The 17,668-nt window shown below is 46.2% G+C and overlaps 2 protein-coding genes across 2 annotated transcripts; one reads left to right on the forward strand and one right to left on the reverse strand.

The window, feature by feature from the left end:
* Window positions 1–770: 770 nt before the first annotated feature.
* LOC142989780 (low affinity immunoglobulin epsilon Fc receptor-like) lies at window positions 771–2,504 on the forward strand. Its single transcript, XM_076139467.1, has 6 exons — window positions 771–870; window positions 1,103–1,204; window positions 1,415–1,477; window positions 1,576–1,727; window positions 2,134–2,247; window positions 2,338–2,504. The coding sequence occupies exons 1-6, from the start codon at window positions 798–800 to the stop codon at window positions 2,368–2,370; spliced, it is 537 nt and encodes a 178-aa protein (XP_075995582.1). The 5' UTR covers window positions 771–797; the 3' UTR covers window positions 2,371–2,504.
* Window positions 2,505–5,735: 3,231 nt separating this feature from the next.
* Window positions 5,736–15,477, reverse strand: zmym4.1 (zinc finger MYM-type containing 4, tandem duplicate 1). The gene is made up of 27 exons (XM_076139531.1): window positions 15,235–15,477; window positions 14,047–14,566; window positions 13,563–13,664; window positions 13,353–13,429; window positions 12,998–13,153; window positions 12,626–12,876; window positions 12,284–12,437; window positions 11,965–12,168; window positions 11,730–11,880; window positions 11,366–11,481; window positions 10,991–11,170; window positions 10,561–10,711; window positions 10,294–10,466; window positions 10,046–10,193; window positions 9,815–9,910; window positions 9,651–9,679; window positions 9,374–9,503; window positions 9,168–9,280; window positions 8,846–9,071; window positions 8,478–8,708; window positions 8,260–8,372; window positions 7,988–8,153; window positions 7,692–7,843; window positions 7,492–7,606; window positions 7,107–7,361; window positions 6,906–7,029; window positions 5,736–6,798 (listed from the first exon to the last, which is right to left on the reverse strand). The coding sequence occupies exons 1-27, from the start codon at window positions 15,313–15,315 to the stop codon at window positions 6,624–6,626; spliced, it is 4,389 nt and encodes a 1,462-aa protein (XP_075995646.1). The 5' UTR covers window positions 15,316–15,477; the 3' UTR covers window positions 5,736–6,623.
* Window positions 15,478–17,668: the final 2,191 nt, after the last annotated feature.

Consider the following 17,668-nt stretch of genomic DNA (forward strand, 5'->3'; position numbering starts at 1 on the left):
ACACACACACTACTTCTTGGTTATTACAGGGAATTCACCAGATCATGTTTTCTTCAATAAGAATGTAAATAATGCGTAGTGAATTGTTTGCGTGTGTGTGTGTTTGTGTGTAAGCGATGCCCTCTGGAGGGGTGCAGTGAAGCTTGAACACCTAAAAAGAGCACATGGCCACAGAAGAGACATCTCTGCTTAAGAATTAATGGAATCAAGGGAGGAACCTTTACTGGATTCTGGGTATGGTCTAGGGTTTTATCATCAGAACTGGGCCGATGGAGAGCCCAACAGTGAGTGTTCAATGAGAGATGCTTTGAAATTAACCAGTCAGGTAGAGTAATGACTGTGAATGTTTTCTCTGCTTGAATAACAATAAGCATAAATAACAACATATAGTATGCTGACTGTTTTCTCTCTGGTCTCCTTATTAGAGTGCGGCCGTAGAACGTTCTGCCCAGTGAACTTCAGCTTCCATTGGTAATCATAAACTGGTCACGCCCTGCACATGTTTATGCTCCCAGTTCTGCTTTTGCCTTTTGCATGTCGGGTCTACTTTATGACAATAAAAAAGTGTTAAATGTCACTTAATCAGCTTGTTTTTATTTATTTTTATTAGGGTTGTCCTAACCTAAACCCTGTTATTTATTTAGTAATTTATGACCTTCATCCAATCTTTAAACATGTGAAATTTGATAATAAAACCAGCGTTTCAAGAAAAGGAAGCATGCTCTACATGCTTTACTTCTTGCTTTAGAAAAGTCACACAGAACTGACTAATATCTGTATAAGGAAGTGTGTTACCAATGTGTGTCACAGCTCTCACAAACTCAGTCATGGGGATAACTAATGAGGAGGACAGTGTGTACATAAACTATGGTGAGTCTCATATCCATCTCTCTGAATTTTCAACTGGAATTTCCTCTTTTATTTCCAAATAAGCTAGCGGGTTAGTAAATTTACCAAAAAATTAAAAATATCAATTATGGCGACCACTACTGGCTCACAAGCTACAGATATTGAGTTAAATATGGATGTTTACAAGTGCCTTTATCACAATTGTGTACAGTGTGAATGTAAACATCGTGACTGATTTCTAATTGTTCCACAGTTGTAGCAAACCGAGCGGTGGGGGCAAATTGGAGGTCAAAGGTCACGGTGGCCTTGGTGGTGCTCTGTGCTCTCTTGGCAGGTGCTGTTGTCGGTGTTTTGAGTGAGTGATGTTCCTAAATATTCTATCTTCACTTTTGGAAATCAGTGAGAATCATAAATAAGCTATCAGACGTACAAGCAGAGCCGTCTGGTCTTCAGACAACCAAGATAAGTTTGGAAATTGGGTTAACATTAACATTATGACTATTAGTGGCTTCAGAGTAATGTGTTGACATTTAAACATGAACTATTGTAACCATCTTTCTTTCAGTTTATACCATCCATCTGAAGAAAAGCCTCCAAAGTTTGAGAGCTGAATATGAGGCAATCACCGGTGAGTTTGATATAATGAAAAGGCTTCAGTCTGCGAGTCACACAGGGTTAACACATGTGTTTGACCCGAGTTGACTGTTTGCTTTCCTCTCTTGAAAGGTGAGGCATGCATGACAATCACAGACGGCTGGGAGACTGATGGCAGAAATAGCTATTTCTTCTCCACCAAAAAGCTGAACTGGACTGAGAGCAGAGCTGCATGTCAGCGTGCAGGAGGAGACCTGGTGAAGATCACCAGTGTGGAGGAACAGGTAACAACACAGAACAAAGCTCCACAATACACTGTGTGTGCTGCAGTAGATGAAGCGCCAAGTACTTGTTTCAAGCATAAGAAATGAAGGAAAACTAAGAAACAGAAGGAGCGAACTTTGGAAGGTAAGACACTTAAAACACTTAAAATATTCCAGTTTTTGAAAAAATACAACAATAAAAACCTATTATAAAAGTGAATTTGAAGAGGAGCATCCTGCAGCTCCCAGCCAGTCCACAGGAGGTGGTAAATAAGGACAAAGAAGGGACAGAAGTAGGGAAGCAATGATTTTGTCTCTGTTTGACCATAAACCTGCAAAATAACTATAAGATCACATAAATGTAGTTGAATCAAACTTGTACTTCTGACATGTCCTTTATCAAGACTTCTTTGTTGTTGTTGTTGAGACATTTCTGGAGAAAATGTTGAAAGAGACAACCGGCATGTTCTGGATTGGACTGACAGATTTCGAGGTCAGAGGAGAAGTGGTTGTGGGTGGACGGCTCACCACTGAACAAGAGGTGGGACTTCAGCAAACCAGCTTCCTCTTGAAGCAGATTGACTGAACATGTCCTGTCTTGGTGATGTGCTGATGAGTCTACGTGTTTCAGCTTGAGCTTTTGGGGTCCAGGCGAACCAGATGACTGGAAAGTTGAAGATCCTAAAGGAGAGGACTGTGCATGGATGGGGGAGAAGGTTTGGAAGGACAGATCCTGTGTAGTACTTCATCAAAGAATATGTGAGAAAGAAGGAGTGCTTCCACCTCTGTGTGACTGATCATGTGTGTCGTGAGCTCACTTAACATTCCCGTGTTTCATTATGTCGGTACCCCCTGCTTCCCAAAATCAAGTCGTGTGGTCAAACGGAAGGTCAAAGGTCACATCAGACAAGGCGGCCTTGGCCTTGAATGAATGAACACAATAGGTTTTTCTTTGCATGTTTGTCTTAATAACCTTGTCACCATGCCTCGGTCCTACTGTAAGTGGAAATGATCCTAAAATGATTAAACTTACTTAGGGCCAACCCTGGTGTGTGTGCGTGTGCGTGTGCGTGTGCGTGTGTGTGTGTGTGTGTGTGTTTGTCCGGTGTTTGATTCACCCCCAACCAACAGCCATGCAATAACAAACAATTGTTGTTTTTTTTTAATCCTCAAAACTTTAGAGACAAAATGCTCTGTGATCACTCAAATAGGTCTTAAAATAGAAAAAAGACAAAGAATGTGGCTGAGCCAAGTTTACTCACATTTGTGATAAAGGGTGTGTTTGTTCTTCTGTAGTAAGCAGGGGGAATTTCCTCCTTTCCTCTTCTGCTTATTTCCATTACTGCACTCTGGGTAGGGCTGGAACCAAACACAGGTTCTAATAGGGTTCTGTTCCACTGGGTCGGTCTCCTGCCTGTGTGTCAATATGTTACACATTATATCACAGCTTAGTGAGTTGTACATTGGTGGTTTGTATGTGTGTATGCATATAAATGTTTAGCTTTGTGTGTTAACATTTGTTTATTTTTTCGTTAACTCCCCTGGTGACGAAAATGGTCCCGCCCTCTCTTGATCACGTGACTCTAATCAGGGGCACCTGTGTGGCTCAATCAAACAGCTGCAGCCAATCAGCTAATTAGAAACGGCACTTTGTAACTAGGACTGTGCGGTGCTGTCATCTAGTGTCAAAACACACACACTACGTGTTTGTTAATACATGGAATACACAAAACCGATTCTATTAATGAAATTCAAATAATCCTTCACACAGTGCAGTGCGTAGTTATTTACGGAGTCAAATAACTACGCACTGCAGTATGAAGAGCCAACAGGTCAAACTAACAAGTCACAGCTATCAAAAACAAACAATAAACCTTTTGCAACATTCACAGACAAAATTAGACAAACTGTTTAAACTATGATGGTGAAATCAATAATGGGTTTTTTTAACATGTTTTATTTTTGAAGAGCGAACCATTTAAAAATATATTAACAATCTGTATAGCAAAAATATTTTTATACAACACAACGTACAGTAGTGAATGTAAGTCTGTATGTAAAGTGCCTCCAGATAAGATTTGTTGTGATTTGCCGCTGTATAAACAAAGTTGAAATGATTTGAATCCACAAACTGCATTATCAAATATTTACTTAATTGATTAAATTCATGGTAGTGATTCATTGATACTATATTTAATCATTAAAGCCATTAGTATAAATTGACCAGGTGGATGCCACAGATCTGCGTTTACATGGAGGTTGATCACTTCCTTCATCAGCTCTCCTGAGGCCCCTGTAAGCACGCTGCCTGTTCCTCTCAGCCAGGATAGCACGGATGTTCTTCACCCACCTTGGTACTGGACCGCCAAAATACAACTGACTGTACTTTTTGGGTTTATAATCCATGGAAGGGAACATCAGGGGGGACCTCTGAGGGGTTGCCACAGAGGCTCTGGTGGGGACTTCATGAGGAGCTCTGAGAGGAGGAGACCTCTGAAGGATCTCAGTGGGTTCCTCGGTTGGCATGAACTCCTGTGTCTCTGAAAGAAGTGAAGCAGGAGCTGAGAGGACAGAGGAGAAGGAGCTGTCAGAGGAGCTGTCATCATCAGAGGAGCTGCCATCATCATCAGAGGAAGAGCTGTGGTCAGAGGAGCCCTCATCATCATCATCAGAGGAGCTGTGGTCAGAGGAGCTGTCGTCAGTGAGGTTCTTATAGGACCTGAGAGCTGCGACCCTCTTAAATATCAACTTGCTATTGCTGGGACTGTGGACATCACGGACGATCTCACTTGTCCACATGCCAAAACCCTGCTTGGTCATCTGTAGGAGGAGAAGAACTGAAGTGAGATTGATTCACTGTAGGGATGGAAAATCTGTTTTGTTGTCAAATTACTGACTATCTGTACTGAAGTCAGTATGATACTACACTATAATATACTCAAGGTTGGCACTATATTTGTTATTTTCAATTTTAAAGCTTAAAATTGTCCTTTGATTACAGTGAATCACAGTAAATATCACAGGGTTTGACAATAATCGCATATTACCTTTGCTTCTATGTGTTGTTCAGGCTGCACGGTAGGGCTGCCAGCAGGAGGCCGAGGGGCTGTCATCACTCTGCGGTCAGTGTGACAAAACACAACACAACACACACACACACACACAACACACACGCACACAATGGAGCTCCTTGTGTATAAGCAGAATTACTTTTAATTCATACACACCGCAACACAACACCAACTGTGCGGTCACCTGAGGATTTCACGGCGCTATTGCGTGTTTAAAACCAACGTGTCGTAAATTGACCATATAATTAATTCTTTAAACCCGCCCCGTGATAAGTTCTAAATGTACCTGTTGGATGATGAGAGGGTCGCTGTCGATGTCACCGCTGCTGGAATACTTTTCAACAAAATACAATCACAGCGCTAAAGTTTGCAAGTCTCTCCTTTGTAAACTCTTCTAATCGGGAACATGAGTTAATTACCTTTAACTCTCAGATGGGCGATGCATGACGTTATAGCCGAAACCTCGGCAATAGATGGGGTGACGTCACGCTATATGGTCCCAGGATAGCCAATAGAATAGAATAGAATAATACAACGTAAGAAATGAATGCAGTCAGAGATACAGCATGCTGTAAGCTTGGATAAACACCTTTGACGCACTTCTGCAAACTAAAGAAGCTGTTGCTCGGCTGCGTACCTGCGTACTTGCAGGTTCTGTTCAGCTGAAGAAGAGTAAAGCGTCCACTAGAGGGCAGCAAAGCCCAAACATAACGGGAACCTCTCATTCAGTCCTCCATTTTCCGCCTGTTTTGGAGAACAAGTTCACTGCAGTTATATTGATATTTTTAAGGGCTCCTATACTTATTAGCTCATATATCTGCTGACTTTTTAGACAAATGTATTTTTCAAACAGGAAACATGCAACAATGCGGTCACATCACACTTCAGACAACAGTGATGTTTCAAAAAGGTTTTAATAAAAATAAAAAAAACATACAAAAAACAAAACAAAATCCAGAGAAAAATAGAAGTCAAAGTAATAGAACCAAGATATACAGGAAAGGACAGTATGTATAAATGTTACCTTATTTTCACATATATAATAATATATAACAGTTTAAGGGCATGTAAAAGTGAGTCAGTGATTGAAAACATCTCTTTAAACTGAATGAGCCAACATGTCCACAATGACTGTAACGCAAAAGGTTATGTGATGTGAAGACAAAAGTACAAAATTGTAAAGTTGTGAGTGTATGAAACTGTTTCTGCCATTATGAGCTCACTCACAAGCATGATTTTAAAGTAAAAAGTAATTCAAAATGTCACATTATTTTCCCCTTTACTTGGAATAGTGATGTAAATAAGCAGTATAGTTCAAAAACAAACAGATTCCAGGTGTTAGCAGGTTTGTATGTAAATCTATAGGACTAATTATCAGAGTTGCAAGTTGGAGAGGCCCCTGAAAAGTGGACACTGATGTCTGCTGGGGTCAGAGGTCATCACACCTGCATAGTAACTGCGCTGTTTAATGGCTTCCAGATGTTTCTTTTACTGCGGCTCATTTGAGCTCTAATGTTCCTCCATGTCGCCTCTGGCCTGAGCCGAACATCGCACAGTGACTTTAGGAACCAAAATACACTGAACTGAAGATTTATGGGAAGAACTTTAATCCTGTTTGATTTGTAATGGAAGAAGTCGAGCTTCTCGTGTGCGTACGTTAGAAATCTCTATAGGATTATTGGGCTCAGCTGGATGTGAACACTTTACACACATGTACTCATTAAAAAGCTAACTGTGTAGCTATAGGTCACTTCTGTTCCACCTAATCAATCAGAATCGTCCTCTCCCGCCTCATTAAGTACACACAGGGAGGAGGAGGAGGAGAGGGGGATTCACCTGATACCTGCTACTCCTTCCCCGTCCCGAGGTGCAGCTCCCGGATGGTCAGGATGCGGATGAGCATGGCCTCCATGGTGCTGTCATCCAGGGAGGCGGAGGAGAACCACAGCGGACTGTTGGGAACGCAGCAGCGCTCGGGGTGCAGGTAGAACAGGTTGGTTCGTTGTTTGACCGACTCAGAGCTGGATGGGGGAAAAGAAAACTCCAAAAGTGAAGATATAAGAGAAACAAAAGCAGCAAATAGTTGATTAGTTGAAAGGGAGAGAGAGCAAGAGGGAAACATTCTCACCACTTGGACAGGTAGAACTCGTAGAGTCGGACCGGGCAGCGGAGAGGGTTCTCTGTGTTCTCCATCATCTCCAGGACTTCCTCTTTACTCTCCTCCTCCTTACGCTTCTTAGCTGGAACGCCGTCTGTAAATGGAAATCTGAGTTGGAGTATTTTCTCAATGGAAAGACTTAGAAATCCCTAGAAGACGGCCTGATCGTACCCGTCTGTGCCTCTTGCTCGCCGGCGGCCATGGGGGGGTAGAAGCGGAGGAAGGTGGTCTTGGTGTTGTCGGCGTTGGTTTTGGTGCAGCGCATGAGGTGAGCGAAGGACAGCTGGCGGTGCTGCTCCACCGTGGTGAAGCCAAAGTACTTACAGGAGAAGTAGAGTAGCGTGTTGAGGAGGACGATGGGTGAGTACGCTCCCAGCTGCTTACACTCCCACAGGAACTCCTCCTCCACCCGGGAATGGACGTAACCTGGCCGAGGGACGGGTAGACATGTCAGACACTGACACACAGAGAGGGAGGGGAGGGGGGAGAGGGAGAGAGAGAGAGAGAGAGAGAGAGAGAGAGAGAGAGAGAGAGAGAGAGAGAGAGAGAGACTCACCCCTGGCTGTGATTACGGGTTTGAAATCTTTCAGCATCTTGGTGAATTCCATGGAGAAGTTATTGTAGAACCTGTCCATGAAGATGTTCTCCACACGGCCGTTCTCAAACAGATACTACAGAGAGAAGGGAAGCAGACGCATAATGAGGAATGGTTCGATTCGGAGGGAAGAGCCGCGTGTGGAGCGTCTGGTATCTTGCCTGTTGTATGCCGAGACACAGGTAGATCAAGCTGTCGGTGGCGTACGGCTCCCCGCTGGGCCGCCGCACCTCGGTGATGAAGCGGCAGAGGCCGTAGCTGAGCTCGGCTGTGGTGCAGCGAAGGATGTCTTCTTTTAGCTCCATGGGTCGAGCTGAGGGGAGGATTTCAGTCAGACAAAGTTAATGTGGCTTCTTTAACACTTTATAATCTCAGAGGCATGACGGCGACATCAGGCCACATGGGAGTGAAGCGGTTTCACCAAGATAAGCTCAGAGAATGGCTCATCCACACTTACAGCCAATACGAGGCTGCTCCATGTTGGGCTGCGTCTGCCTCCACTGGATCCATCGCTTCCAGGCGTCGATTCCATACTGACTCTGCAGCCTCATGGAGGGTTCGGCCGGCGCCTTGGTGGGTGCTTTTGGAGAGGACGCCTCAGGGGCTTTAGCCGACCGCTGCGACTTCACCGCCATGGAGAGGAGATGACAAAGAAGATGGGATGAGCACAAGAATGTTGATGTTGTGCAAATCTAATCTTTGTACAAAGCCTTTAAGGAGGTGTCTTACCTTCTTTTTATCCCGAGCTTTCCTGCGACCTTGTCTTCGCCGAGTGGGGGCGGGCGGAGGGCTCGGACTGCGCTGCGTCTGCTCTCTCTGCCGAGCGATCCTCTCTAGAGTTTCTGGCAACGACAGTGTGCACAATGTGAATCCACACACACACACACACACAAGCTGTAGTAACGTAAACACGACTAGACCCCACAGTGTAGGCGTCATCTTCTCACCAACAGTGAAGTCTGCTTCTATGTCCATGGGGGGAGGAGCTGCGGGCGGCGGCTCAGAGTCCGGCTCGCTCTGCACGCCCATGGGAACGTCTAAAATCGGGGGGAGCTTCTCCTGTGTGAACGGTCGCCCCGGTGACCGGACGCTGGTGTCGGAGGACGGATCCTCCCAGCTGTTGAGGAAATTGGCCAGCTCGTCCGTGTCCAGGTCGTCACTGTAGTTACTGGTGTGATCTGGAAAATACACGGACAGAAAAGGAGCCACGGTTGATTACATTTTCTATTACAAAGACATCAGAGGGAGCACAGACTCACAGACACTTAATGTGTCACAGATGATGATTGTCTCCCTCGTCCTTCCTTCCTCTCACCATATGGGGTATGAGCGTCCTGCCGCTCTCGCTCCTTCTCCGCCGCTCTGTCCTTGGGCCGCTCGTCCTTGGCGCTGCTCTCTCCTTGCTCGGCCACCATCTCGGCCATGAGGATGAGTTCCGCCTCGAAGGGGTCCGACGGGATCTTCTCCTTGATCTCCTTGATGGTCTCCACGATGCGCTCGGCGCTGTTGAGCGTCACGGGGAGGAACATGGGCACGGGCAGCTGTGGGTGAGGGCAGAGTTGGGAGAGTCACCATGAGTCCGGTGCATCTTGTCTGAGTGAGTCGGGTCCCGAGTCGTTGGGGTTAATGTGACGTACCGGTAAGGGCAGACCAATGGGCCTGGGGGTACACTGGCTGTACATGTTCATGGGCACAGGGACGTAGACCGGGACCGGGACAGGCAGGACTATGACCTTGGGGAGGGTCTCATCTTTGAAGAGAAGCAAAACAGATGGGCAATGAGAAAGAGCCAGGAGGATACGTATGAATGCACATGTACAGATGTGTGATGACGGCTGTTTACCCGTCTGTGCCTCGGCGTCTGCGGTCTGGACTTTACAGGAGACCCCCTTGTTCTGGACCAGAGGTTTACAGAGCAGAGCTTTGTTCTTCAGGTTCTTGGGCGGCGGAAGAGCATCCGTCTGCACGCCGATCTACAGAGCAACCAAACCACAAACACAATAACGCCTCCAAACTAAAGAAGGAAGGAATAATAATGTAAGTTCATAAGTATTCATTATTAGCAGGAGAGCCGAGTCCTTCTTTATGGAATAGATGGAACACTTTTTGATCGCACTTACACTTCCGCATTTCTTTGCTCGGGAGATTCCTGGGGAGACAAAAGGCAAAGAATGAGCAAGGAACCCTTTGATCCTCATGCGTAACACGTCTGTGCCTGTGTGTGTGTGTGTGTGTGTGTGTGTGCATGCATGTGTGTACGTGTGTGTGTGTATTTTTCGTGTACGTTGCTGGGCGGCTCGGTCGACGGCGTCCGATCTCCCCCTTTCAGTGCTGGCCAGTGAGACGACGTTAGCGATGATGGGCGTGGCCTCGTCTGCGTCTGCGGGTCGATGAAGAGACGACGGGGGCGGGTGAGAGGAAGGAGATATTAGGCTCCCAATATCCAGACAAATAATGGAGATTTGTGAAACGATTTGAGAATAAAGCGTGAAAGATGGACGACGACAGCCCGTACCTATGGTGACCACTTGGCTCTGGGTGGACACGTTAACGGAGCAGAACTGCAGGAGACACGTCAGGTCACAGAAGTGTTTGACCGCACCCAGCATGGCTAGACTCTGCTTCAGCTTCCCCTTCCTGCCGCAGCTGTCACACTTGGCGACCTAAGAAGAAGAAGAAGAAGAAGTAGAAGAAGCACAGAGCAAACATATTTAGCGGTGCTGCCATTTCAGCCGTGACTGAAGCTGCTCCGTGGTCTCTTACGTGGCAGAACAGCATGGTGTATCTGGACCGGCACTCGTCGGAGCAGAACTCCTCGGTCGTGCCGCCGTACTGGGCCGACACCAGCTTCTCTGAGACGGAGAGGCAGAAGGCGCAGGTGTGACAGTGTTTGCCCCACACCTTGGCCAAGTCGTGTCTGAAGAGCAGCTTGCAGCCTGAGGAGGAGGGAGGAGGAAGGAGGGAGGACGAAGGAAGGAAAGCGTCAGGATCTTCAACACAAAGCGGGCCTACACATACGGTTTTCCTCACCGTCGCTGCAGAAGTAGCAGTCTTTGTCGTTGATCCTGACGGCGGCTGTGGTCATCTTCTCCACCTTGCAGTACTCACACAGGCTCATCACGTTGTTGGCTTTCTTGAACTCAAGCGAACACGTCGCGCCGCACACAAACACCATCTTGTCCTGCGTGCGGAGTCGGCTCCAGTGAGCTATCATCACAATTTCTCAGATAAATCAAGTTATGCGGCAGAAAGGAGCGTAAATGGGAACAAAGACAGAGCATTCCTCGTTGGTACATTCCTCTCAGACTGTACCACCTCAGACATTCATCACCTTCTCGACGCTGCCTGTCACCTTTTCATTTTCTTTAGGGAAGAACTCTTCTATGTATCTATGTACTCTTCTCTGCTTGTAAAAACACACACATCTGCGTTTGTTCTACTCAACATACAAACAAGTTACCTCCATCTGGATGAGTTCTGGTTTGGAGGAGATGGCGTGGGAACACTGGCTGCAGTTCAGCGGCGCCGCTCCTTTGGAAGCGTCCTGCAGCTGCTTGGCTTTGGCGCACTGGTTCTGCACCGACGCGACTGGCAAGTTGGTGAAGATATTCAGCTGTTTCTGCGACTTCTTGAACTTCGCCTGTGGTACAGAAAAGCAACAGGCGAGTGATGAGGAGCAGGGATCAAACACAGAGGAGGCTGTGACTGTAAGTGTGGGTGCTGAGGAAGTTTACTGTTCTGCGTTAAGAAAGCATTACAGAGGTGACGTCATGTGATTCAGTCGTGTAGATCGTCGTCGGAGGAATACCTGTCATGGTGCGCAAGGTCGCATTACCTGAAAGATCATGACACACGGTAGAGTGCAGAAGTTCCTGATGGAGGTGTCGGACATGGCGAGGTGGTAGGATGGGATTGAATTTTTACCACAGGTGTCACATTTCACCCGCGTGCCTGTGGGAGAGGACGGAAGCACAGAAACAAGACTGTGAAGGTGAAGACTGTGGAGGAGAACATGCACAGTATTTGGCACAACAATAACAAGTGTATAACAACAACAAGTCTATATGAAGTTATACGTTCCATTAGTAAAGTCCTCCTCTGGATTTAAAGCGATGTTAGTTGAAATCATCAGATAGAATTCCAGCAGTGCCACATTCACAGACAGTTTGAACCTTAACTTTCAAACTTCTGTCCAGTACCTGATGTTGTGACCATCTGGACCTTGTGCGCCATCACGCAACTGCTGCTACAGAAGAGGGTCACCAGCCCGTCGCCGTTCTTGTTGTCAATCATGTGCGCCAGCGGCCGCGAGGTGAGACACATGGTGCACGTCTGCAGCGTGTTGTTGTTCTGTGAATAAGGGGAAAATTAACCGTTGCAGGAGCTCCACGTTGGCTTGTAAACCTTTCAAACTGCTTTTCTGTTTCAATTTACCTCTTTGAACTCTTTGAAACACGCCGTGCTGCACATGGGTTTGCTGGAACCTTCCATCTGCACCAGCAGCGGCTTGTCGTGACAGTAGGAGCCGCAGTTGCCGCAGCTCGCCATGGCCAGGTTGTTGAAGGTGCGGAAGCGGCCGAAGCAGGCGTCGCTGCACAGCTTGTGCACGGTGCCGTTCAGGACTACCTCGTGTTTGGCCTGCGAGAGAGAGGGCAACATCATTGTTCGCTCTACAAATAAGGTTAATGACTCAAGATTATTTATGAGGAACAGAGGGAAAGGAAACATTTTGAAGATGACAGATTTAGCTTACAATGCTGCACTTGCTGCACATGCTGCAGGCCGACTCTAATGAGGCGCTGCTGTTGAGGTTGAAAGACGTCAGGCAGCTCTGACCGCAGAACTCCTTCATGATTCCTTTGGCGTCCACTGGAGCCAGAATGACATCCTGCGGCCGCAATATCATCCTGGGAAGGAAGAGGGATGAAAAATAAATCCTTTAAACTTCACACACATGCTGACAACTGCAGTTGCAACTGGCGTCCAGCTGAGAGGAAATGAACCCAAGACCACTTTTGCCTGCAGACTGGTTGGGGTTCTGTCACAACTACCTACAATGTGCACAAAGTTAGAGTGATCTGCATTACACACTCACTTCTGGCAGGAGTAACAGATCTTAGCGAGTGTTTTCAGCGTGGGCACCGATGAGGTCAGGCAGTTGGTGGAACAGAAGAGTGCCGCGGAGCCTTTCCTCTGGAACGCCGTCTGTCCTTTGAGCAGGCTCTTGGTGCAGTGGCTGCAGGTCACCAGCCCGGTTGTGGGGTTGAGCTGTGTGGTCTGAGTCGCCGCGGGCGGTGGAGACGCAGAGTTTTTGGTCACGGAATAGACGGAGCCGATCATCAAGTCCTGTCAACAGCGGTTAGGAGACAGCACCCCGTGTTAAGACCTTATCAGCCTGAGGACCAATCAGAGACGTCCTACTGTCCTGACCAAAGACTGGGCTACAACTCCAAGGTGTGTGTCTCACCTTTGCAGGACTTGGCTCGTCTTTCACGCTGGCTGTAGACGCCGAGGAGACCAGCAGCGCCTGGTCGTACTCCTCGTCCACGGGCTCATCCTTCACCTTGACCTCAGGCGGCGAGTCGGGACGCTGCACGAACCGCATTTGAGCCTTCAACGTCTCCTATTGAGGAAGAACGTTCTGATTTGACTGCTACAAATTACAATGAGGAAGACTTTAACAGCTCTAGTTTGTTTGAGCCTTTCAATGATCTCACAGATGCCCATTTGAGCGTTTCACACACTAAACCTAAACAATACTATGAATTCAATGCTTTAATATTTCTATGGGAAGAAGTCTGGTAGAGACACAGAATACTTACACTGTCTAACCTTGGTAATGACAGCTTGACTACTTTCAGCCCATTAACAAGAGCCAAGGACGGCAAGCTCACACTGCCTGTAGGACAAAACAAAGAGATAAGACCTGGAGCAAACTTGGAGCATAACGGCAAGAAGGCTTAACGTCTTGCATTTCTAAATATAATCCTCAGTTAACTGTTTGGCAGGTACCTCAAGCCACACCCCCTCACCTATATTGGCGGCAGATTCAGACGGTGATGACGAGCTGGGCTGTACCAACTCTGATGGCGGTAACGTAGCGCTGGGTTTCACATCGTCCTCGTCGGGTGAGCCTGGGCAAGAAGACGAGTAGACCGCAAAATAAATGCTTTTTTCAGTGCACATAACTAAATAATACATTTTTACACACCACCTTCATCACAGCTCTATGACATCATGCACTTGGTTCAGATTTTGTTTTGCTTAAAGTTTAAAGCAGCCCCATTAAACAGTGAGTATGACTGATTACGCAACACCTCAATCAATAAATGTGATAAATGCCGATGCTTACTTAGTGGTTATAGGAATATTAGAGTGTGTGTGTGTGCATGTGTGTAACAATGTATGTATGCAACTCCCCTGCATTAATAAATCAACAACAGTACTTTACTATTCATGTACGTGCTGTTACTATAGCTATATGTAAATGGAATCTTCTCATTGATTGGGATTTACCTTCCTCTTCTTCCATTAGAGCTTCCTGCTCCAGCTGGTCCACTGTTCCAATGTCCATCATCTCGTCAAGTTCACAAGCAGAGAAACCCGTCTCTTTACTGCCAGCTGCCTCCAGGTCCTCGTTTGTGTCACAGGTTGTGTCAGTATTTGCATCTTCAATCACATGATCTCCTTCTTTCTCCAAGCAGATGTCTTCCCCTTGGATTCGCTCGGTCTCAGACTTTAGTTCTTGTGTAGTTTTCAGCTCTGTGCCCTCTTTGTCGGGCTCACCACCGCTCACAAACAAATCTGTGCAGTCTGTGTCCATAATTGCTGGTGGATTTAGGACAGAGTGGGATGGAGGACACTGGACCTCCTCGTCTCCAGTTCCATTACAGTCGCCTTCTTGTTCCACACACGCCGACCCTGCATCATCTTCTTTAAGTACAGGCGGTTCAGGGGATTCTGCGTCTTCCATGTCTACTGATGCTCCCAACTCTGAAACAGCGTCCACAGGCTCTCCATCCGTCCCTGCTTGTCCCTGCATGATGACAACATATGTCAGACTCTCCTAGCTTCTTGGCTGATCCTGAAATTTGTTTCCCCACTAACTGTTGTTACAATGTCAACTCTCCTCTTGTCATAATAGTGTGATTAATGTCTCATGCGTACAGAATACACGGAAAACAACACAACAACAGAACTCAATAATTTACTCACAATGACACCGAGCACTCTGACACAAAACACAATATAACATTTAATGCACATTTAACTCGGCATGCAGTGTAAAGTGTCATAGGTTAGACTTGTGTGTTTTCAGTGATGTTTCGGCTGTGATGATGACAAAACAGCGCGTAAGGTAGCGGAAATCAGCAGACGTAAACAAACAGAAGCAGACTCGTCCGTCCCGCCGACAGCTGCAGCCTGACCGAGGACGGGACCAGCTGTCTGAGGCTCTTCCTCGGACGCAGCCGTGATTTGGTTGACGCCACTTCACCATTTAAAACAAGCACTTCGTCATGTTTGCTCGGAGCTAAAGCTAGCAAGCCCCCCCGCGCGCGCCACAGGCTGTTAGCTAACCTCTCCTCTGCAAACACGACAATAACAACAACAACAAAGACACTCAGAGTGAATATTTCCTGTGTGTTAATGGTCATGTTTTCATTGACTATATGTATATTGTTGCGACAACGTGCAGAGAATTACCGCGCCAGGAACTTGGACAGGCGAGACTTGATTGGCGGCCGGAGCGTGTTGTCCATTGCCAGTTTCCGTTGTTGTCGCCATTATTTGGTGCCGTTTTAATTTTTTAACGAGATATTCTGCGACTCTGTCCAGTCCAAGTGTAGGTATAAAGTTGTATGTCACTGTCTGGTGTTATTAAAAAGGCCTTTCAGCATGATTAGACCCCTGCAGTAAACCTCTCGTTTTTGCAGGTGTCTTCTTCTTCTTTTGATTTTACTTTTGGAGGATCATAAACGTAGAGAGTGCCCACTAGCGCCCCCGTCGGGTACTGCAGCTTCCGCCTATAAACGACACTAGACATTCTTATACAACATCTGCTTACAGTACAAATGACTTATAACAACATGAACAAAACAAGTACCACTGCTCTTAAAGAAAGCACATTTTCCGCCATGTTCCTGATTTTATTGTTTCCTCGTGAGCTTCCGTCCCTGAAAGTTTGTGCAGAAAGTTTAGTCAGCTTCTTTAGGTAAAACACGAAGAAGACTTAAAGGGAATAAACACCCAAATTAATCTTGCAAAAACAGAATTGTAATGTTATGCGAAATGTGTAAATACTTAGAAGTAGCAGAACAATATTGCATTACAGTACCATATAAAAAGTACCATATATTTTCCTTTGAAATAATAATAAGCTTTATTTATATGATAGCTTTCATACAATGGATGGAGAATTTACATTTAAACTTTAAGGAACCCCGCCAGTTCGAAAACTGGCCATGTAGCCCTGAAGACACATAAGGTATGAGAAAGTCTACAAAATATAACCTGGGTCTTCCATTTTCAGACTTTTTGTGAGACTTAAAGCACATTTCTGAATGCTACTGGAAGCCATTGGAGTGTGACTGCGGAGATCACAAAAAGAAACAAATATCAATAACAATCTTCACATTTGAACGGGAATACAGTATGAATAAATATATATATATATATATATATATATGTTCTTTCCACTGTCAGGAAATTACTCAAACATGCCTATACATGTTGCTCTCCATGTTTTCAGTAACACTTGCTTAAATAAATTCTTTGATTGTCCAGCTGCACGTGAATGCATCACCTTTTAGCAGCACCCAGAAACGCACTTCAGGCCCTATTTAACGACCCAACAACGAGGCTTTCCGTTTTAAAGATCTTTGGCGCCCTCTGTTGGAGCTTTAGAGAGATTATTTTACTGTCCAATTCATCCATGAAGCCTTCATCCACAGACTCACTGTCCCCCTCCTCTCCATCCCCCTCTGTGGGCAGAAACACATGGAGCTGAGGTCGCGTGGGAGCTGTGCGCATACTACAGCTGGGAAGACACGGCTTCCCTACGATGGACAGAGGCTCTGCCTGAGACGAAGAGTAGAAGCGATACGACATCACTAAAGGTCGAAGATCACCCTGTATCATCTCTGCACTGGGGGTTTGGTTATGTGAGTAACGCCTCACAGGTGCAGGCTTGGAGCTGAGCTGTAGAGGTTGGGAGATGTGAATGTAGGCAGGTCTGCTGTAGCTTCGGGCCTGGTGCTGGTTCTGGCCGTTCTTTGCGGGGTGGCAGGAATTGCATGGGGTTGGAGGTGATGACCTGCCAATGGGAGTCGGAGGAGCAGCCCGTCTTTGTGAAACGCTGGGGCAGCGATTGCGGGAGAATCCCTCATACATGGCTTTCTCTCCTGGATTGAGGAGAGACGGCTCACTGAGGCTGGGGAGAGAATGAATGGTGTCACTGTTGATTCACATGCCGGGTCATTCAAAACCTTCTCTGCCTGGGTGAATGAGGGAGGTGTGTGTATGTATATGTATGAGGGAGAGTGATCCAAGTCTGGAATGTGTGTGTGTGTGTGTGTGTGTGTAAGTGTGTATCATCAGGTTTCTCCCTCCTGTGAGACTATCAGATCTATCAAGCCAAGTGGAGCCACTACAGCACCCCTGGGTGCTACAGCAGGTGACAGATCAATTTCCACACCTGAGATTTATAGTACACTAGGTCCCCGGCCTTCTGTGCTCCAAGTAAAGCAAAGGGAAGTGTAAGAGCGCTCCACATAATACTATTGGTCAATCAAACTGGGGCCGGGCAGTAAAGCATTACAGTGTAATTCCACTCAAGGCCTCAACCTGAGCTCCTGACTGAAACTACTGAAATGAATCATTCTCACACTTCAATCAATGTCAAAGTTCTGTGTTTACTTCATGTTCTTCATTGATGTTATTGATTTTGTTAAGTTTGAATACTTTTTTCAAATATTCATAAAACACAGGGTCAGAATTGGTTGATTACTACAAAAGCTGCTATTTCCCTGCAATCATTGCTTAAGTCGTTCCTAGTATTGCCAATTATTAACAATTATTTGAAGTCTTCAGAGAAAACAAAGTTTTTCCATGTGAATCAGAGAAATCAATTCATGTCTAC

This window comes from Genypterus blacodes, unplaced genomic scaffold, assembly GCF_046128005.1.
Source record: "Genypterus blacodes isolate CSIRO-AG114 ecotype Tasmania unplaced genomic scaffold, CSIRO-AGI_Gbla_v1 ptg000438l_1, whole genome shotgun sequence".
In the NCBI taxonomy this organism is placed as follows: domain Eukaryota; kingdom Metazoa; phylum Chordata; class Actinopteri; order Ophidiiformes; family Ophidiidae; genus Genypterus; species Genypterus blacodes.